The sequence below is a fragment of the Hydra vulgaris genome, chromosome 08 (genome assembly GCF_038396675.1).
Source record: "Hydra vulgaris chromosome 08, alternate assembly HydraT2T_AEP".
NCBI lineage: Eukaryota > Metazoa > Cnidaria > Hydrozoa > Anthoathecata > Hydridae > Hydra > Hydra vulgaris.
Window position 1 is genome coordinate 54,317,551 of NC_088927.1, and position 23,727 is coordinate 54,341,277.

Genomic DNA, 23,727 nt, shown 5'->3' on the forward strand with positions numbered 1-23,727 from the left:
TTTTTACTCGGATTCTTTGACTTTGTCAAACGGATGCTTCTCCTTTCCTTTGATCTTGGCAATTTGGCATAAAAGGAATCACAAACTGACGAAACTCTGGTTGTAGGTTTGATAGAAATTGACTTGAAGTCAAAAATTTTAGGCACATGATTGATTTTTCCAGCACAAAGTTTTCCGATTTGAGATCTGCATGAAACACAAGTAGCCAAAGGCACTCTTTCATCACTGATATCTATGTCTGTTTGAATCAGTTGAAGAATTTTCAACTTAAAGTTTTCAGTCAACACTTGATCACCCTTTTTCATGCATATAACACAAACAGATTTTCTGCAATCTTCATGAGTTTTTGCAAATGTAGGCATCTTTAAATTTATTTAAAAAGCGCTCACTGTGTTTACATTTTGCTTTCTTCTTTGAATAATTACTGCCATTTCCCGAAAAAATTATTGGCCGGTAATTTTTTAACCGAGGGGCAAAGTTCGAACTTGAGAATTTTTCTTGATACATCGGAACAGCAATAAGATGCATATTTGGATAAAAGCTTTTAAAATAAAAAAGTTTTGTTTTTATGCATTACATTTTATATTATATATATATTGTTTAAACAAAGCATGTCTTGTAGCATTTTAAGCACTTAAATAGATCGCATTATAGTATGCAAAAGCTTATAAACTTTTTGACCAAAATTATGCTTTGGATATTAATGAGGGATTTCAAAACCCTTTATTTTGGGCTCCCATAGGCATGCACTATCACCCCTTAAAAGGAGTTTCATAGGGTATTTCATTGATATTAGGACCCCAAATCTACAAACCGTGGCAAACCTATGCTCACTAAATCAAACGAAAATTGACGAATACAATCAACCACCGAGCATAACCGCCCACATCTTATATATAACACAATTTTTAAAAAATAAAACTTAAGCTTTTCTTATATAATTTATTATTTTTTATATCTTTAAATCTTTTTATATTTTTTAAATCTTTTTTCAAGCAAAGTATGAACAGTTGAAACAAATGTGTTAAGTATTTACATTCCGAAAATGTCTCTTTTATTCGAAAATAAAAAGTCTCCTTGTTTACAGCATTAAAATATTCAATAAATGGCTAAAATCCTCATATTTTATCTCTACGTAAACAGTGAAAATGTTAAAATCAAAGTTTTCACATAAGTTTTCGCGCATAACAATTTATTTCCATGATCTCTTCATAGTCGTTTGAATAAATTACTAAAAAGAAACGTTTCTTTCTTCGTTTTCTTTTTTTTTTTTTTTTTACTTTTTTCAATTTTTTTCAAATACAAAGTAAAACACTTTTTAAATTTTATAGTTAGAATATTCACGACATATGTAAAGATATTATACACTATAACAAAGTTAAGGATTTTTAAAAAAGCTAAAAATTCTAAAAACATCAAAACACCGGCAGAAATTTATTGCGTAAATTTGTGTCATGTCCTGCGGATGATCTGAAAAAAATTATGATCCAAAAGTTAATAAAGAAAAAATTGTATAATACAGAAAGGTGCTGTGGAGTAGGGTGTGTCCTAATTTTTTTCTAAGTTTTAACAAAAACCCGGTATAAAGAAAACTGTGCACAACTTATTTAAAACTAAAACCAAAAGATAAAATAAAAATATGTTAAGCGTCCGGGAAGTGTGTTTTAAAATTACATGTTTATGGCAAGTTTTTCGTAATTAGCTTTGAACCAAACCACAGATGCTGCTTTGCGTCCACGCATTTTTAAACGCAACACCCATTCATTTTGAATTCTATGTGTGATATGTGATATCAAAATTATAAAAAGTTTTCAACTTATAAATTGTCAAACTAATAGTTTTTATGTTATTTATTTATGTCAAAAAAAAAGTTATTGAAAAAAAACATTTATGCAAAAGTAGGTTTAGTAATCCCATGCTATATTTTTAATCCCGGGATTTCCGCATTACACTAACTTATTCCCGAGATCCTGGGACTTAAAAATACCTGTTGTGGAAAGATTTTAACATATTATTTAAGTAAAGTTTTAATAAAATTATTAACTCATTCAAAATATGTTAAGGAAAAACTAATTAAATTACAAAGAAATTCTTTGGTTTTTTAATACTAAACATACTTAATTATTAAATTATATAGAACTCGTTGTTTTTATAGATATAATATAAATATGTAATTATTTCTTATTATATTTAAAATAAGTTTTTCATCAAGAATTAGAAAAAAGAGCGGATCAAAGCTTTCTGAGTATATAGATTATGGAACAGATTTTCTTGTATTGGAGTTACCAACGCTAAAAGATCTTCTTTGATATGGTATAGCAAGAAACCATAAAAAAGAATAAGAAAAAACAATAAAAACAATAAAAACAATAAAATTTATCTGATAAAATACTTAATGAACGATGTTTACTCAAAGTTGATTGGTAAACGAATCCATGCAATTGCTTTATTTCTATATCCTGTAACACATATCGAACAACAGTAATATAAAATTACTGCGAGATTGGTGGATGATTGGAATGCAGCTAACCTAGTTGCTAGGGTAAAAGGAAGCTTTAAGGCCAAAGAAATTTAAGAGTAAGCTTGACAAACTGTTTGATATACTAAATGGTAATTGCCAAATTATTACTTGTAAAGAGAATTGCACGTGAAAAAAGAAAAAAGATTCCTAAAAAAGAGTTCTTAGCTGAAACAGGGAGTACCGGTACACATCAAATCGATTTGGCAGAATTAAAAGAAAACAAAAAGCTACATAAAATTGGAGAAAAAAGATTGAAGTAAGATTTTTTAAAATAGTTATGCTTTTAATTAATTATTAGTTAACAAATCAAAGTTAATTAAACTCCTTCATAATATTAATTTTAGTTATGTTACAAATATCTTCCTGCTTCGACTAACAAAATGTAACTATATTCAAATAAATTTGACATACGGCCATTTGTATTTTACCTATGTTAAGACATAACAGATAAAAAATACATTATTAAAACTACTTGGACTTTAGGTATTTTACATATTTTAATGAAAGTTCAATTATTTTATCTATAGCTAAAAAAAAGCGTCTAAAGAACAAATAAAAAGAAGTCAGAAGAAAAGTTTGAATTTGAATTTAGCAAAACATTTATTACGAAAGTACTAAGTAACGAATGTTGCATAACAAACAGCGATACAAAGCTCAATCAAATGTGTTGACAAAATGAAGTTCAGGAAAGTTTAAAAGGACAATGGAACTATAAAAGTTTTTTCTAACATAGCTGTCGCAAGAATACGACATGGTACTGGCTTATAGGAAACGGCTGTAATTGCAACGGCAGCTTGTATGGATACAGGAATAGTTAAAGAAGACAATACCAAGTTAGTTATTGGTCACGACAAAGTCAAGCTCAGAAAAGATATGCAGCCTCTTTTCGTAGAGTTTGACACTCAATGCAGGACTAGTATTATTGATCGCATTTTTTTTTGACGGCAGAATTGATAATGCAAAAGATCATTTAATTCTTGAAAGTTCCACTAAACTATATTCTGCTACAATCAAAAAAGAACATTATACAGTATGTCAAGAGCCAGGTGGTTGGTATCTTTTCCATTTCACATTTTAAAAAGTTTAAAAATATACAAAACACGCTAAAGTAATTGCTGAGAATATATATGAATTTTTAAAATATAATGGTACCAATAAAAGCAATAGGAGGGGATTCTACGGGTGTTAACACAGGTTAAGTAAAGGAATGCATTGACTGGAAGTAAAATTAAAAAAAAGCTAAACTGGCTGGTTTGCTCACTCCATACAAATGAACTTTGTCTGCGTGATCTGATACCAACTCCTAATGGAGTGACTCTAAGCAGCAACAAATGGAGAGGCAGTATTGGAAAACTATTAAATGGTTTAAATTAACCCATCCTTTGAAAAAAATGACTTTGGAAATCCTCTTATTAAAGGTTGAGTTAATCAAAAATTTATCCCCCGATCAGTTTAAACTAGTCTCTGCCACTAGAAGTGGAAACATACCTGCAGACTTGGCTTTACTTGAAATTGGGTTATTCATTTCGGATGGTTGACAACTGCCAACAGAGCATTAGAGTTTGGGTCTCAAACGATGAGAACTTAAAAAACCTTAAATTAATAATTGAGTTTGTGGTGGGAGAGTACATGCAAAGTTATTTAAATGTTTAAAATTTAAGTTGCACATAGGTTTACTAAAGAAACGAGGCACATTCTTTACCAGCTTAACCTTTTAAAACATCAATCAAGTGAAGTAGTTGCACTTGTTATGTCAATAGTTCGACGTTGAGCATGGTACGCTATCTCTGAGTCCATGCTCTGCTCAGAGAATGTTGAGGAAAGACAGAACGGTATAGAGTTTATTAGCGAAAAACTTGTCTGATAAAAATGACTTCATAAATAAAACCTGATTCAAAATGTCTACTAATCAGTCAAAGAATGATTTGATCTTCATGACAACAATTAAAAAAATGTGGAAATTTCGTTTTATTAAAACAATTATATAATAATTATAATAAAATTATAATTAAAAGAGTTCTTTCTTTATTGAATAATAATAATAACTAAATAATGGATAAATGAATTTAGAAACTTTTATAAAAGTTTTAATAATAATAGATAAAAAAAAATAATTAAATAAAAAAGTTTAAGCCTTTAAAAATATGCAGCCACAAGCAAAAAATTATCATGAAAAAAATTTTTTTTGAAAATTATTTACGTCTGCCTGAAATAAATCCTAAATCTTATGTTAGGTTTTAGGATTCTCGCGGAAAAAGCTACTGGAATATACGATCATCATAATTTCCGGTAGCTTAAGCGGCTGATTGTAAAGTGCAAATAATGAACTAGTTGCAACTTCGCATATTAAAACTTTTTTAATAAAAAAATATTGGTACTATTATTTTGTGTTATAAGTTAATAAAAAAACAAACAATATTAATGTTTTTTTTTAAGCTTAAAAAGTGGAATCTTAGATGTAACTTAATGTTAAAAAAATCCATATTTTAAATAGAGTAACAATTACGTTTTGCTTGGTTATACTTCATAAATTTAAAAGCTTAAAAAAAAAAAATCTTTTTCAAATAAAACTCAAAACCAATTTAATTATAATAAAGCTATTAAATTTATCAAATCTTTATCAAATTAATTAAAGAGCTTAGTCTCTATTTGTAGCCCATTTAAGGGATTATTAAAGCTGCTTTACCGAAACTAGATAGCGCATACTAAAAAATTGATTTTTTGTTATACTTTTCAATATAATCTTTTATTTTGTTTTCGTAAAATATTTTTTATTTGTTTTTTTTTTTTTGTTTTTTTTTTTAGTGGTTTTAAAATTTTATTTTTTATTTAACTTTTTAATTGGTCCTTTTAATTTTTAATAAAAATAAATAAAAAAAACATAAAAAATGTTAAACGGCAAAGAAAGAGCAGTTCTTCAATATAATGTCAAAAATTATTTTGTAAAAAATCCAAAAGCTAACCATTATATTAAAGAAGGATCCTGTCGCAAAACAGCATATAATTATATCAATCGACACCTTACAGGAAAGTGTTTATAAAAAATTATGGACGCCCATCATCATGGACTCGAGAAAAAAATCAAAACTTCGCAGGTTGACCAACAATCGAAAAGGTGTAAGTCAAAGAAAACTCGCACATAAATTCAACGTCGAATTGTGTATAAGACAACTTATACACAATTCGCGAAAATAAACCATAAACGTGAAGAAACACCCAAATACAATGATGGACTAAGGGCACAAAAAAGAAGCCGAAAACTCGTAAATCACCTCTATAAAAAACAGAGTGTTTTAATTTTAGACGACAAAGAATACTTTTGTTTCGGCCGCGATGAAATGCCTGGAAACGCCGGATATTACACGGACGATAAAGACAAATGTCCAGATAATGTTCGTTTTGCGGAAAAGAAAAATTTCCAAAAAAAAATTCTTGTTTGGATTGCACTACCTGAGCGCGAAATGTCGAAACCACTCATTCGGTTGCAATATAATCAAGCATTTATATCAAAAGAATCAAGCATTAATATCAAAGATGGATGAAAATATCAATTTTGTGCCAGTCAATATGAACCCTCCTAATATATCTTCAGCCCGGCCAATCGAAGACTTTTTTGGGAATATTGGCTCAGAATGTGTATGAGGGTGGATGGGAGGCCAAAAGTTTACAATAATTGATTGGGCGTATCAATGCGTGTTTGAGAAAAATTGAGGCAACATTTCACAATCACTTATAAAGGGTATCAAAAAAAAATTAAGATTAATAGCCAACCAACCAACCAACCAACAAGGAAGTGCTATCGGTTTATAAAAAATAATTTTGATAAAATAAATATTGTATTAACTTAAGAAATAATATTTAAAAAAATTTTCCCTTTATTTCATAAAAATTTATAAGGCTTTGATTTTTGTGTAACTAATTTCTCCTCACTCGTTACCATAGTTACCATAATATACCATATAATATACTATAACACGATGAAGAGATATTATTACCAATCGATGCGATGTTTTTTTTTGCTTTTTTAAGATGATCATCTTTTCTTTTTTTTTTCTTTTTTTTTTCTTTTTATAACTGTCCATTCACTTGGACTATTACTTTCCTTTTCATGTTTTTATATGCTAAACGCTTCTCGAGTTTTAGTTTTTTATATTCAGCTTTTTTTTATTTATCAACTCCATTTTTTTTCATCTAATTTACACTCGTTTAAGTGGTTATTGTTGCATATGATTATCTCATCGCTATTTATAGTTTTGAATTCGATTCAAATTCACCAATGACGTAAATAAATAACTAGATGTCTAACTTCGGGATTTTTATAAAATAAAAGTGAATTATTCGCTGAGATTGAAATCAGATGATAAAATTTTCAGGATGTTCATAATTTACTAAAATCTTTAAGTGGTTTAAAAATCAGCAAAATCTGAGACTTAGAGTTGCATTTTCAAAAAAAATTAGATGTTTTCACCTGGAATCACCCATTTGTATGGCATTTAATAGTACACTTTCAGAAGTCAGCTAAAAGTAAGGTTAAATATAGCTAAAGTAGAATTTTGCTGCCAAGAATTTCATTATGAATATTCATTATTTCATATGATATATATATATATATATATATATATATATATATATATATATATATATATATATATATATATATATATATATATATATATATATATATATATATATATATATACTATATACAGTACTGGATTAATCATTAAGCATACTAAGCACGTGCTTAGGGCACCGCATGGAAAGGGGCACTAAGGGCTACTGCAATTTTGTTGCAATTACTGAATTATTGCAACTGCATGAACGGCCTTAGCAACGGGTTGTTTATGAAATTTATTTTGCGATTTATTTGTTTACTATTTTAATCAGCCATTATTATATCGGGCAGAAAACAGTAAATATCATATAATGTAGAGAGTAATTCCGTGACATTATTTCTTTTGCCTTGCTAAAGCATTTATTTAACTTAATTATTTTCATCACAAAATGGTAAATTCTTGTGTTGCATATGGATGTTCTTATGGATATATAAAAGGCGGCACGAAATCCTTTCATAAATTTCCTCTTCAATATTCTGAATTATGTAAAAGATGGATTGTTGCTTTGAAACGTGAAAATTTTCTTCCATCCAAACACACCTGTATCTGCAACGACCATTTTTTAGAATCAGACTAAAATTATTGTATTCCAGACAAAAAAAATCCAAGTCTTGATCATCATCAAAAGCCTATTTTAAAATGTAATGCTGTGCCATCAGTTTTTATATTTTCTACAAATATTTAAAAGACAAAAAGGAAACTCCCATCAATACGAACATCAGTAAATTCATTATCTAAATTTGAAAAAAACAAAGTTTGATGTTTACCCTGCTATAGACAAACCCAGTAAAGAAATTAATTTAACACATAATGATCAGCCAGAAAGCACTAATAAAAAAAATGACCACACCAGTCAATCTCCAACACAATCTATAAGATCTTTATCACCAGCAAAATAAAAAAAAAAAAAAAAAGTGAAGGCTTTACAACAAAAATTAAGAAGAAAAGAAAAGAAAATCTGTTCTTTACAAGACATGGTTTCCCTTTTAAAATCTAAAAATTATTTGACTACTGATGCTGTTTTAAACGAAAATTTTTCTGGACTCTCATATGAAATCATTAAGAACCAATTATCCAATCAAAATGTTAAACCAAAAGGTCACAGATACAACGATGAATTGAAAAAAATCGCTTTAACTCTTCATTTTTATTCTCCACGTTCGTATAACTTTCTTCGGCCAATGTTATGTCTTCCTGCTGCCAGTTCAATATCACATTGGACATCATCTGTAAATTGTGATCCTGGTTTATTCCTTGATGTTTTTTCATATCTTGGTCATAAACAGAAAACAGATATAAATTTTAAGCATTGTGCTCTTATTATTGATGCTATGGCAATCAAAAACAGTATAACTTATGACAAAAGTTCAGGTCATTATATTGGTTTTTGTGATTTTGGTAAAGATATTTCTGTATGTAAACCTGATACTCCAGCTACAGAGGCATTAATTTTCATGTTGGTTTGCGAGGACATTGGAAAACACCCATTGGTTATGTTTTATCAAATAAAGTTAAAGCAAGTGATTTAACATGTTTTATTAAAAATATTTTAGATGTGGCTTAGACATATGACCTTTGTATCAAAAGTATTACATTTGATGGTACTAGTACAAATTTAAATTCCGTTGTCCCATTTGCATGTAAGTTTGGCAAAGTCATAGACGATATAGTTAGTACTTTTTCATATAACAACCAACTGCTCCACATTTTCTTAGACCCATGCTATATGCTTAAATTAGCTAGAAATTCTCTAAATGATTTGGGTGTTTTTATTGATGATGAGGGCCACTATATTAAATCGAGTTATATAAAAGCTTTGTTTGAGTTACAAGAGCTTGAAGATTTGAAATTTGCAAGCAAACTTTCAAGAAAACATATTGAATTTCATCGCCACAAAATGAATGTCAAAATAGCTGGCCAAACCCTTCGCAGCTCTGTTGCTGATGCAATTGAATTTTTAATGGTATCACAGCATCCATCTTTCTTAGGAGCAAATAGTACAATCCGTTTTATAAGAGTTATTGATAAATTATTTGACATGCTCAATTCCAGAAATCCAAATGGTAAACACTTTAAGAAACCTCTATATCTTAATAATCAGCTTTATTGGAAAGATTTTTTAAACAATACGATTACTTATCTGAGCAAGTTGACTGATATTAATAGCATTCCATTGCTTTTACATCGAAGAAAGACATTTGTTTTAGGTTTAATTGTAGATGCTAAAAGCACTCTAAAATTATCCACCGATCTGTTAACGTTTCATGAGAACTATTTAAGTATGTTCTAACTTACAAATATTCCTAAGATCATCTTGAACTACTATTTGCTTGCATTCGTAGAAAAAATGGTTACAACAACAATCCTGACGTAGTGCAGTTAAAGTCATTGTTAAAACGGATTCTTCTGCAAAACTCTATAGTTGGATCGAGTCATGCTAACTGCCTTATATTTGAGCCATATTCTAATGGCTCTATTTTTTCTCTTAGTTGGAAAAAAAGGTTGTGTTCTGTTAATAATTTTGACCAAGAGGATATTGACTTTGAAGAAGTTTTTTTGTACTGCGATGAACTTCAAATGTCTAGCTACAAAGAAGCAATATTGGGATATATCTCTGGTTTCTTAGTCAGAAAGTTAATAAATACTATTTCATGTAATGTTTGTGCTCAATCATTAACTGATATTTTTCATACGAACATTCCTATGCGAAATCTCATTCTTCATTAAATAATGTGAAAGATCGTGGTGGTTTGTTTTTGCCGGTTTGTTTTTGCCATCAAGGGATATTGTTTCTGTTGTCGAGTCGTGTGAGAAAGTATTTAACTTCTTTATTAGTGGTAAAGATTTTAAAAATCCAAAAATAACCTCAGATAAAAATATAAAGCATAAGATGATTCATTGTGTTAACAAATTAATTATTAAAAAAATAGTCACGACTTAGAATTGTGGAATGAAAATGATGATTTGCATTCCAGCCAGCTTGTTAGAAAGATATGTGAATATTACTTTAGAATTCGAATGTTCAGACATGCCCAGGGTTATACCACTAAAGTTCTAAAAAAGTCATCTATTGGTTTAAGACAACAAACTAACAAATTAATATTGTTCAAGGGTTTATGAATATTTCATTTTATTGTATAAAACTTTTATTAAAATAATAAAATATATTTTACGATGTTTTAGTTTGATGTTCTAAATGCAAATATGTTTTTAAATATATATTTTTGTGGCTATAAAAATAACAGTTTATTTTAGCATGTTTAGTTTGTTATAACAAACTAAACATGCTAACAATATCATATCCAATCTTTGACCAAAAAATATGTATGTATTGACTGTATGCTCACTAAATTGATCGTCTGTGATTCTAATCATCTTTAATTCCAAGAATAAGGACGTTAAAATTGCCAATATCTTTTCATGTGAATGTGATTGCTAAAAGCTTTTTGCCCGATATAATAATGGCTTCCAACGCATTGAATTGGCTTCACTAAAAACGGCAATATATAATAAATAACTAGATATCTAAAAAAGTTACATATCTAGTTATTTATTTATATCATTGAAATTCACTAGCATCAATCAGTTGGTTTCATTAAAAATGGTTGATCTCGTTTAAATTCACTCGCATCAATCAGTTGGTTAACCTTTTCAATATCTGTAATAACATCAATCGCATTTTTTTCGGTTAGTTGGGTTATTGAATTGAATTCTGGTGGTTATGTTTTATTTGTTTTCTTTTCTTTTCTTTGTTTATTTTCTTCAGATAAAGTTTCGATAATGTTATGTTTTTTTTTTCAGAATCTTTTATTGTGGTTTTAATTTTTTAGGTAGTTTTCAACTCCTGCGATTCTTCCATTGCATTGTCATTATATACTATATTTGTTTTATTATCGATAACGATATTATTACCCTCTGTTATACAGTCAATTGGTATTTGCAAATTTTCTATATCTATATTCATTTGTTTCGGTTGGCTTTCTTTTGCCACTGGTTTTTGTTTATATCTTTATTATTTTCGGGTACACATTCTGCTTCCACCTGAGAGACACCTGTCCTTAATGTATTCTTACTTTTCTTTTTCTTTTTTTTTAATAAACATTTACAGTGTTATAATATTACATTGTCTCAGGATAATATAACAAAAAGGTTTTACAGTATAGAATATTTCCAATATAGAAGTTTTACTGTTTATAATATGTATATTTTTTAATTTTAAATTTTAAATTTTTTTTTAATTTTCTTATTATGTTTTAAATTTGAATTTTATACTTTTTTGTGCTTTTTTATTTATTATTTATTTATTTTCTTGTTTTTTATTTTTTTATTTTGAACCTTTGTCCGGAGAGGAATCCAAAAATAGAAGCGGTTTATGATAAAAAAATGACACTTAAAAATTAAAATATAGCGTTTGGTAAATAAAACAAAAATATTACACTCACAACTATTACACTCACAACCATCTTACGATACAGCAACAATGACGAGCACAAAATCAAAGTTATTACAAATGCCATTAAAACACTTAGGGGAGACCGGGGCTAGTTGGCCGCAGGGGTAAGTTGACGAACTGCGTTTATCTTTAGAGCCTTTCATCAGAAAGTGACAAAAATTACTCAGAAACTTCCTCATTGACCATTTCATCATTCACTGTAGTATTGTCAGGATTCGCGCATGCGCATGGGAGATATTGAGATTTATGCGTTTTTTGGACAAAAACGTAACTTTTAGAACATCGCTTCCTTTTTACTTTACAAAGAAAATATTTATTCGTATGAAAAAAAAATTATTCTAAAAGTTCCAGTCACAATTGGTTTACTATATCCAGTCAGACTTTTTTTTCAAAGCTGCCGTTTTTCAGGATCTATAGACTGTTTATTAAAAAAAAAGCTTTCGGGGTAAGTTGACAAATTTTTCACGGGGTAAGTTGGCTCATAGCATTTACTATGGAAAAAAATATTTATTTTTATAAAATTTTTATTTCTTTATTTTTTTTATTTTTAACAATATTGAAAATATTTATTCTTACAAAAAAATTAAAAAAAAATTTTGTTTAGTTTTTTTTTCCACAGATAAAAGGTGGGTTACTGTTTGGCTTCTATACGGACTAATATTTGGTACCAGCTAAAAGTAATATTAAATTTTGGGATAAAATTGTTGCAAAAATTAATTTTAAAAAAATTTCTATTAATTTTGCACTTAATAGTGCATCAATAATCATTTTTATAGTTTGCGCCAACTTACCCCGTGGTGGGGTAAGTTGGCGCAAATTTTTTTTTTTTTTTGAGGGTCCGGAAAGGCCCCAAGAATTTTTTTTTGTAAATGAATGCAAATTTTATAAGATACCCTAATCCATACTCTTTAAGATTACACTTTAATATTTTTAAAAAAATGTACTGTTAGGGCTACAGAGCTCATAGAGTAAAAACCGAGCCAACTAGCCCCGGTCTCCCCTATATAAATTAAATATTCATCGCTGCCAATAAAAACAATTATTGGCAGCGATTAATTAATAATCATAAATAACAATATTGTGGTTGGTAAAATATAGAGAATACGAAACTTTACTAAAGTTTACTAAACATGCATATCTTACTTAAAGCCATTATTTTATTTAGCTCATATGTATAGATTTTCCTATTCTCTACTATTCTCTACTTGACAAAAAACGTTTTTAATAGAAAAATCTTGACAGAAATTGGTCTTATCACCAAGCCCCCAAGTTTTTACTGTAAATATTAGACAACAAAATTAAAAAACGTAACACCATATAATATAAAACGTTTCTCTAAATACTTAATAAAATGAAAATCAATCCGTCCTAAAGTCCAACTTTAACTTTTTGTTTTAACATTGGTTAAGAAAAATTTAAACAAAAGAAAAAAAGAATTAGTACAAAGAAACTAAATTCCTAAAAAGCATGCAAGCAAATACGCATAATCCTGAAGCTTTCTTTTTACACCAGCATATACCTTGAAATATGTGAATAACTCTAATAAACCATAATTTTTTATGTACATTTTTTATAAAAAAAAAAAGGAAGAATTAAATATAAAATATAAAAGAATTAAATATAAAATATAAAAAAAAAAAGGAAGAAAAAAAAAGGCACAATCTTTTTCTAAGATCGTCAAGCCCGTAATGACAAACGTAAATTAAAACTCCAGAAAAAGCTGAGCGTTACGTCGTTCTTCAGTAGTTTTTACTTCAATTTATTCTTAAACTCATTAAGCGTAGAAATTGTTTTAAGTTCATTAGTTAATATTTTATTCCATAATTTCGGATAATTATAACAAATATTCCATAATTTCTCTAGTAAAAATTGAAGTTGTCGCAAAATAACTTTTGGGTTGAATATAACTGTTATTTGAAAATCTGGTTAAATATCTATTCCGATTTATTTTGAATAATGGGTAAAATATTTTAGGAGATATATTTTTATTAATTTTGAACATAAATATAAGGATTTGAAAGACATTTTATTGATAAACATTCATTATATTTGAATTAACAAATAATGCTCGGGATAACGGCCCACATTGGAAATAATTCTGATTGATAGCATGCTTTTGTTTATTAAATATTTTTATTTTATTTTTATTTACACTTATTTTATTTATACCAAGCAATATTTGAATAATTAAGATGGCAATGAATGAACGAGAAATATAAAAGCTTTAAGCAGTTTCAATCAGAAAAACCGAACTTATTGAATAAAAATTGTTTTGGGATGTCAAGTTATATACATGTTTAAAATACTCCCATATTTCAACAAAAAGAGGACAAAAAGAAAAGATGTGAATGTTGTCTTCAATTTTACCACAAGTTTTGCAGACGTTATTTTTATTTTTACCACAAGTTTTGCATGTTATTTTTAACGATCTGTTGCCTTATACTTTGGCTAGCAGAAGGTAGACTGTTCTTTAAAAACAAAAAGGGTATTTTGCTTTCTGCTGACACAACTGCCTTTTTGTTTTTTGCTACTTCTTATTAAATTTTTTTTTTTGTTTTGAGGGGATGTTAAACTCCTGTTAAATAGGCATAGCCAAAACTCGTTTTTACCTAAGATTTCAATTGTTGTTTTGTAGTATTGAGACATTTTTTTGTTGCAGGGTTTTTTTAAAATTTCTTTAAATTTTTTTTTACAAAATAATAAATATTTACAATTATTTAAAGATACATTAACGGTTTTATTTATGACGTTTTACAATATATAGGTTTACTATATATAGGTTTAACAATGTTCATATTTATATATATATATATATATATATACATTGCTATTTTTTCTTTATATTGTATTATATTTTTTGTGTGTTTCCAACGTAAGTAGACTTTGTTTCACTGCATCAAGCATAGCAAAGCAACTAACAACATGACTTGCAAGTAACTTTGAGGGAGTTAGGATACTAGGTCAATATATTCTGCATCTATGTCAACGACATCACTTTTTATCAATAAAGTACACAATTCACATTTCAATTTTTTAAGTAACTTTCTGCATATATATCCAGCAATAAAAATTGTAACCTCTTTACTGTCTTCATCTAACTCACTTTCCTGAATTTCATTATTAATAAGTTCTGAAATCGAATTCAGATTCACATCTGAATGAAAAGTTCTCTCTTAATAATGATCTCATTTGCAAAATTTTCTCAGAAGTAATCCAACTAGAAACCTGCCACCACTCATTTGGCGATACTTTGAAAAATGTCGCTCTAATGGATCACTTTAGAAACGTGAGGTTAGAACATAATTATATCATTCAAATAGAAGATCTTCAATTAGACTTGAAGTATTTTGCAATGTTATTACTAGTGCATTAGAAGTCTGAGTTGTGAGACAATTTCTTTCAGTGGAACTGTACTGTAAATTTTGTCACTCTTGAACCCAGTGAGCAAGTTTGGCTGGAAAAGTTGTGGCTTACCATCCCCTATAACAGCTGCATTTCCTATAATATTATTAGAGTATTTCATTTTTGAGTTGGATACTACCCACCATAAAATAAAGAGTTTTAAAAATTTTGATGCTGAGTATTCATTAGGATAAAATAACTTTGAATTGCAGCTGAAGTTGTTTCATGGAATATATTTAATGCCAAGTTGACATCTTGTTTATTGTTACCTGGATATAGAGTCTTTTCCCCTAATTTATATGCCTTTCTTAAGTTTGCTGAAAGAGTTTTGTCTTTTTCATGTACTCTATGAAGCAAAGCCCAAGAGTCCACTTCAGACACTTTTATATTAAAACCGTAATCAGTGAACTGAAATGGTGGGAAAATGAACTTTTTAGTACTAATCAAATTATTTCTTAAGTTTTTAAGCAAACGAACACTATCATACATTAGATAAACTTTATGATCATTATAAGTGATAAAGAAATTTTCTTCTGGCTTGTCTGACCCATGAATGCTAAGCAATTTTGAATACGCTGAGACATTTTTGGATGGTTGTCTGCAATCAATGCTCGAATGTTAAAACCTGCTAATCTTAATGTATTTAAACTTTCCTCTATTTCATTTTTAATGAAATCTCTGGGATGGCTTTAATTACATAAGGTATTGATTTCTTAAGGCCAACAATCATAAAGACAATTACTCTTTTGTAGAGATTACCCTCTTTATCTTGTCTAGTTAATCTACCACTGTGGTATTCACAAGATTGCTGCAGATACATTTCATCAAAAAGAATAACACAATCATTGCTTATTTTGTCCTCATTTATAACTTTAATGATTTTATGGTACCTGATACTAACTTTTTTAATAGTGACTTTGATGGTACAGGAAGTTGTTGCAGAAGATGCGAATAAGCCTGAGATAATGAATATCTTTGCATTAGTGCAAAATGTAACACTTTCGAAGAATATTGAGGTCGACCTTTAGATTTAAAAAAGATTAGTTTTGAAAGTTCATTAACGAAATAATAGGAGTTTCCTTCAACAAGATTGTGCATATAAGACACCAAATTATCTAAAATAGATAAACTTGTGAGTTTACAATTGTTGATAATTCTAAACCAATGAGGAAGTGGAAGTGGACAACTTTTTTAATGCAGTTTTACATGCAAATTGTTATCAACACTTATCGATTCAATAAAAGGAGTGGAGTCTACAAAAAACAAACGATAATATAAAACAAAACTTTCATATCTTTGAAAACTAAATCCATATGGAGAGTTAGATTCATGAAGCATATCAATGTTTTTTATTTTATCCATTTCTTGAAATGAATGAATTTCATCTGGGATAGTAGAATCTTTACTGAACATGCAGATCTTGCAAGTAGCAGCTAATTTGTTTTTGCTAAGTTTATTAGCTGATTTGTTTTTGTTTAGTTTCAGATTTCCATTCTCTACTTGGCAGCAGACGTTTTTAATGCAAAAGTATTGACAGAGAAGGTCCGCAAGTGTTTACGATAATTATATTTTAAAGTAATAATATTTCTGATGTTCCTGATTATTACCCTGATCACAGCCATTGGGTCAACTCTTGTTTTACTAAACATGTAGTGGCATCTTCTGTTCCATATTGTACTCATGATGGTTTGAACAGCAGCTACGAATTGGGGTTTTTCTCCGATAATTCGCCGTTTCAATCGAGAAAATCGAATTTATCGGAAATTGTGTTGGGGTATCAAGGAGTTATATACATGTTTAAAATACTCCCAAATTTCAACAGAAGGAGGACAGTAGGCAAAGATATGGATGTTGTCGTCGATTTTACCACAAGTTTTGCATTTGTTATTTTTGACAATCTGTTGCCTTGTGCTTTTGGCTAGAAAGGCCGCAGAAGGTAAACTGTTGTGTTAAAAAACGAAAGAGGATGTTTTGAGTCGGTCCGCATGCGTGGGAGATGTTGTGTAGCTTAAACATGAATATAATTATTTTACAACCTTACATAAAAAACACAAACATCTAAACCTTAACCTTAGCACGAGTTTTCAATTTAAATGACGTAATACGAACAATAGGACGCATTGGACCAAAACATTCTACAAATCATCATCGTCACTCTGTAAAATATACACACACACATACATACACAATATCACATACATACATAACATACATACACACATACATACATAATATCACATGCACACACACAATATATTAATTGTCACTCTCCTAACTGACAAAGTACGAAGGTAGGCGGTATTATTTTGGGAGCCGAGAGTTTGGCCTATTTAAGGGTTTAGTATTGCCACTTAGCCGAGGTCAAACGGCATGGTTTATCTCCATTTAACGTCCGGAGTGGACGGAACGCTCTGAGATTTCCGTACGTAAAAGGAATTTATCGGTTTCGATCTTTTGCAATTTCTGTTTTCTAACAACACCGTAACCAATTGAAAGAGATGGTCCGGAGCAAAAATAAGAACAGATCATAACCATTTGATACTTGATCATAACCATTAGGCTGAGAAACGATTTTAGCCATTAGGTCTTGAGCGAGTTTTTTTTTTTTTTTTAATTTAACAATATATTTACACTTATCTTATGAAAAGAATTTACCAAGACAGGGTGGTTTTCTGAAACATATTTACAAGTTTTGCCTTTAAGAAATACTGTATATTTTAAATGGATATTTTTCGGGTTCCATAAATTGAGGGGTTTCATAAACAAGTTACAATATGGGTAGTTTACATATATAAGGGGAGTTATATGAAACGTTATATAGATTGTTTAAGGCTCAAAATAAAAAAATAGTCTGGGAGAGTTTACATTCAAGGGTCGCTAATAATATATTATATTAAGCTTATATAACTAGAAATTTTAAAGTTGTATTGACAAAAGTTAATTTTTTAATTAGTTATCAAAATTATTATTTAAAATAAAAAAACAACTGGTAAAGTATCAAACTCAAATTTTGAATGTTATGGTTTTAAAATGTATAAAACATAAGTTTCAAAAGGAGTTAATAGCATTTGTTTAAATTAGCTGCTCGTTTAAAGTATAAGTTAATGTAGAGCGCATGCGTTCTATATAATAAAAAAAATAATCTATAATAAAATTTAAAGCGTGCTTATAAAATATTATAACGTAATAATATTAAACGTTGCATTTCAAAAATAAAAGCATGTATGAGAGTATGCCAGAAAGTAACCCTTATTATCGGGTAATTTCAAAATGTCTCTTTTAATGGGTTCAGAGTATATACTCTTTAAACCCTTAAAAATTAATCTCGTTTTCAGTTTGCCCCATGGCACACCTTGACAGAGCAAGGGTGTTGACAAAGATTCGATTGTATTTCAAGGAAAGGCAATTTTGTATTTTTTTTTGAACTTTTCTGTGGCAGTGTGCCACTTTATTCTGCCTGTATAGGTAAAATCTGTGTGGAATGTAATTCCGAGTATTTTTAAACCTGCCTAGTTTGACCAGTTTATAGTGAAACTTTTTGATTGAATTTTTTTATGTTGCTCTCGTATCCTAGACAGTTAAACCTAGGCTTTTGTTTTGTTTCGGTTGATGTTTGATCCCACTCAAAGTCCTCAAGAGATCAAAAATTCCTTTAATTTTCTTTAATTGAGTTTTCGCTTTGTACAAATAGTGTTGCGTCGTCTGCGTACTGTATTACTTTAAGGCTTGTTTTAGTTTGTGGCTAGAGGGATGCCGTCTATAAAGCAATTAGACTGAAATTCTTGTGTTCTGCGTTTCCACTGCCAGACAGTACAGCATGAGGGATATTGGGTCTTCTTGACGGACATTTCTCTCAATTTTAAAGGGTTTGCCTTTCATACCCTGTTTATGATAATGGATTGAGTATCATTCATAAATTGTTTCATTGCGTATATAAAATTTTGACCGAAATTCAAGGATTTTAATAAAAAAAGTTTCGATCAATTTTGTGAAATGCTTTTTCCTGATCGATAGTGATCAGGCAGTTTCCAATACTTTTGTGTAACGAATAACATCTCTGGCAAGAATTATATTTAGAAGATGTTTCTTTCGGGTGCTGAGCACGTTTGAGTTGATCCGAGTAATACGTTCAGGAGTTTTGAGAGTCTCAGTGCTGGCGCTTTCGCGATTCATTTTTAGTCTGCACAGATGTATTAGTGCTCGGTTCCCATCTTTGGGTAGAAGGGAGATTAGGGCCGTTTTTTGTGTTCAAGATAACTTGTTATTTATGTTAAAAATGTTTTGGTGAATTCGTCTTTTAAGTTTGAATTTTGTACCACATTGGCGTAAATTAACCGCCAAAATGTTTATAATGAAGTATAGATAACTTTTACACGGAATTTATGTCGTTTATTTTTTATTATGATATATACCAACATACATACAATATAAAGATACAATGATATCACGAATTATCCGGTGAACCATGCTTAAAACATTTTACGAAAAGACTTACTTACTAATTAAGAATAATTTATTATTTACTGAAGCTCCATGAGGTACTTAGAAATAAAAAGCAACGTAAATAATGTTTACATTGTTATTAAAAGTGGAATGAATAAAAGTAAACTAAAGGATTTTTTGAAAGGGGTTTTTAATGTTTACGTTTTGAGAACAATGCACAACTTCTAGCATTTCGAATGGGGTAATAACATTAGCATCACGTGTAAGATGAGGGACCCTATCAGTTGTGTAATTCATAAATGATCTCGATTTATTGCTGATTGCTGTTGTTACACAGTATATAACTCTATATTTATTATGTATCGTACTCTATTTCTCCTCGAGAACAAAAAATAGAATGTAACTTACTCTATATTTATTTATTTATTTATTTATTTTTTTTTTTTTGAAATTTTATAAACTTTTTTTGTTAATTTTGGTAGTTTTGTATTTTAATGTTATATCTTTATTATTTTTTTTTTTGTTTTGTTTTTTTGTTTTCTTCCTTTTATCATAGTTTAATGCTTGTGGGTGTATATATATATTTTTTGATAATTTTATAGTTTTCTGAAGTCTTACTTTGGTGTTTATGTATTAGTTTTATGTCCAGTCATCATGATTGTATGAAGAGTTATTTTGGATTTGTGTATTGCTTTTAATATTATCTCTTGATTTTTCGAAGGGTATTTTATTTATTTTGTTTCTTTTTATTTGTCTTTCGAATTTTCTCTGATCATATTCTGCTTTTTTGTATGCCTTAAATATTAATAGTTGATCTTCCGAGCATTTTGTTTTATCGAATCGGTAGAATAAATTTAAGTTGTAAACATGCCTCCCAGTATAATCTAAGCAAAGATATTCTGAGGGAAGTTCGATTTGTTTTTCTGGTTCTTCTATGTTTGCTTCATTTATGATGTTGTCGTTGTTTGCAATATTATTATTGTCAAAATGTTGACTTTCTTCCATGTGATTTTCTGTTTCTTGTGTTTGAGAATTTATTTCAGGCGGTTGTGGTATTTGTTCGGGTGTCTTTTGTTTTGTTTTATTTAAGTTATTGGTATCGGTTTTTATAGTTTGCTTTTCGACAGAGTTTTGGCATATCGCCATAGGGGCTTCTGATTCTTGTGGTTTAGAAAATTTAATTGTTGGTTCAGGTATTTCTTCCGATGTTTCTGGTTCCTTAGTTTCCGTTACTTTTTTTCTAGGTTCTTCGGTCGCTTCTGTAAAAATTTCTTTTGGTTTCAGGAGTTCTTCTTTGGTTTGTCCGGTATAGATTATCCTGACGTTATATCCACATAGTCTTAAAGATCTTGGTATTGGTTTAATTAATTGATCCATCATGGCAACTAGTATTCCTGTATAGTAGGGTGTTCCGTTTTTAGGCGTTTTGCGATATACTGCTCTTGTGTGTATATGTTTTCCATATCCGAGTTGCTCAAGAGCCACGCCGACAGGTAAATATTTTTTTTCGAGAGGCAATCCCATTACCGATACTGCAACTCGTTTGCATAAGTTTCTTGTTGGAGTAGAGTTATAAAAATGGTGGGTTACACCATTAATTACAAGACCATTTTCAAGAATCAAGGAATTCGAATTGTCAGTTTTCATGACAATCTCGATCATTGTCTCTTTACGAATAATTTGCAGGCCTTCCAGATCGTGATCTAAATTGGCGTTTTCAAGAGCGAGTAAAATATTAGGCTCAGTTATTTTTTCTGTTATTTCACACTACAGGGTTCTTTTCAATGTGCTAAATTCATTAGACCATATTGAGTTAAAATTAGTTGCTATAGCATCAGCATAGCTTTTATTGAAAACAGTTAAGTCAATTTTAATTTTCGATGTTTCCATATTTTAATTATAGTGTGGTCAGGGTTTGACGGTTAAGGGTTTTCCTTCATTTATGATAGTTACTCAGATAATAATTGAAACAGTTTGTTTAGTTAAGGTGACTTTTGCCATTCGATGGAAATAGATGGAAATATATAAGAATATTTTTTAGGCCTTTAATATTTAGGAATCTTTTTAATGACGGAAGAAAATATTTTATAATTAAATGTATAATAAATATGTTTATATATTTATGCCCCACAAGTACAATATAACATTTAATCTTTAAGTTTTTTTTGTATTCTCGCGTGAGTGTCAAAGATGGTGGAGTCCAGATGTGCGTGAAGAAGACGTCGGTAACGAAACCCGAAGTAGGAGGTGTCGCCGCAGGAGTTGAGGCGGAAGGCTTGTAGGAAATCGGTTCTGGTCCATGAGCACTTTTCGAGGAGAAAATCATTTAGGATGTAGTCGAGACAACCGTTTCGGTCACATTTAAAAATGGGAATGGGGAGCCAGTTTAGTGACTGCAAACATTGCTCGTAGGGTACAAACTCTGCCTATGGAGAAAAAACTAAATATAATATAAGATGGAAACATAATATAGGATAATAAAAAATATATTTATATATTTCTTGTAAAATAAACCCAGGGAATTAGATGTTAACCATAAAGGAACTTTACCCTTGTCACAAAGGGTCTTTACCATGACCCTTTTTATTTACGAAAGAAGGAAAATGACCAAAATTATCTTTACTAGTGGATGGCTTAGGTATCTTTACAGAATTTTTTTTTTGCTCTATGAAGATGGTCAACAGAAAAGGATAGTTTGGCTGGATTTAGCATTTGACAATGGTTAGTTTAAACATGTGTTGTGGAAGAATATCTTTCTTTAAAGCTGGTGTAATTTTCGACAAAATATCTATGCTCGCCCTACCATCGAGTCAAGAAAATGCCAAATGAGTTTGAAACCACTTTTTCGTTCGAAAATTGATCTTCTACAAACTCAGCATGCCATTAAGGAGATCTACTCCCCCCATATTTCTTGTGCGTAGTAACAATAGACGGTTGTTGGATTGGAACAAATCTCTTGGATTTTCTATCCCAGCAATTAACAATGGTTATTGGATTCACCCCCTCATAACTTGTTAGCAATGCAATACCCCTGTTATCGAACCATTTGACAACAGGAAGTTCAACATTATCAACTGTAGTAACCCTGATGGTAGTTGGACCTCTGCCTTCTTTTTTTAATTCACCATCAGGGGGCATGTTGACATTTATGAATCTGTTGGTACGCATTGTTCCTGTGTATGCTAGGCCTGGATCGTAAAGTGTTTTCACCAGTTCCAATCAAGTGCCAATTGTTAAAGAATAGCTTGTGCCATTTATGTGCCTTGGTAAATTTGATGCTTGCCTTGGTACTAACCACTGCATCACCCTATTTCCAGATGCTTTCCAATCAGACTTTTACAAACACCAATTGGAACTAAATGTATCTCAAAATTATGAACATGTCCATACACCAAGATATAAAACTTATAACTCCACTTTTTATGTTTTTGAGGATTGTATTGTTTCCAAGAGGATCTTCTTTTGAAAGGAACAACTTGTTCATCAATACACATAACTTCTTCATGCTTCAGGCTAATAAAAGATTCCTTCAGCATGTTGACGATCGGACGACCTTGTAAAGCTTGTTAGTACAGTTTTCTGGTCGCTGAATGTCGTCATGGCAAGGAAAAAACGACTTTATTTTTAATCTTGAAATGTCTTAGTTTTCATACAACCCATTTTATGTAGCATGTTCCAGAACCAAATCATTAAATTATTTGTTTTTTAAGTTTGATAAACATGCATAAAAAGGTGGGTCATGGAATGATAACTTCACAAATTTTGTATTTGCAATTGTTTATAATTTCAGGGATTATCTTTTGAATTTATCATTCATCAATTGCTCTACGCATTAAATACGGATATCCAAAAAAATCTGGAAATATTTTAAATAATTTTTTTTTTCTTATCAAATAATTAAAACATTGAAGTTATCATTCATCAATTGCTCTACGCTCTGTTTTACTTAGGGCGAGTCATTTGTATAAATATTTTTTTCTTACTGGTATGTGTCTGTTTATTATTGTACGGATTCCTAAGTGCTGAGACAAATTATTTGTTATTTGTTAATTTTGTGATGTTATTGTTGTGTTGTTTTGTGTTAATAGATGTCTTGGTTTACTTTTACGTTGTTGTCTTTAGTTTAAAATGATTATTGGGTAGTTTTATTACTGAAACTGGCTACATAAAATCAATCATTAAAAGCTAAGGGTTCAGTTTTCAAATAAAAAGAAACCTTTATCTTATTTTGATCATTTATTTTTAGCTTTGCTTTTTAAAAAGAGTGATTAATACAAACTGGCATTAATGCA

The 23,727-nt window shown here is 29.6% G+C and overlaps 1 protein-coding gene across 7 annotated transcripts in view; it reads right to left on the bottom strand.

Moving 5' to 3' along the window:
- LOC136083980 (TNF receptor-associated factor family protein DDB_G0290883-like) overlaps positions 1–23,727 on the bottom strand; it is an 81,002-nt gene that overhangs the window by 18,810 nt on the left and 38,465 nt on the right. For 2 of the 7 annotated variants that reach the window (XM_065803955.1, XM_065803956.1), the window contains one exon: positions 18,728–21,861. The exons of 1 other annotated variant lie outside the window; for it this stretch is intronic. In XM_065803955.1, coding sequence (XP_065660027.1) covers positions 20,075–21,097 — 1,023 coding nt within the window. In that variant the 5' untranslated portion in view covers positions 21,098–21,861 and the 3' untranslated portion in view covers positions 18,728–20,074. Of the gene's footprint in view, positions 1–1,437; positions 1,471–1,746; positions 1,774–18,727; positions 21,862–23,727 lie in introns of those variants that run through there. 4 more of the 7 variants (XM_065803957.1, XM_065803958.1, XM_065803960.1 and 1 more) reach the window with 3 other exon arrangements.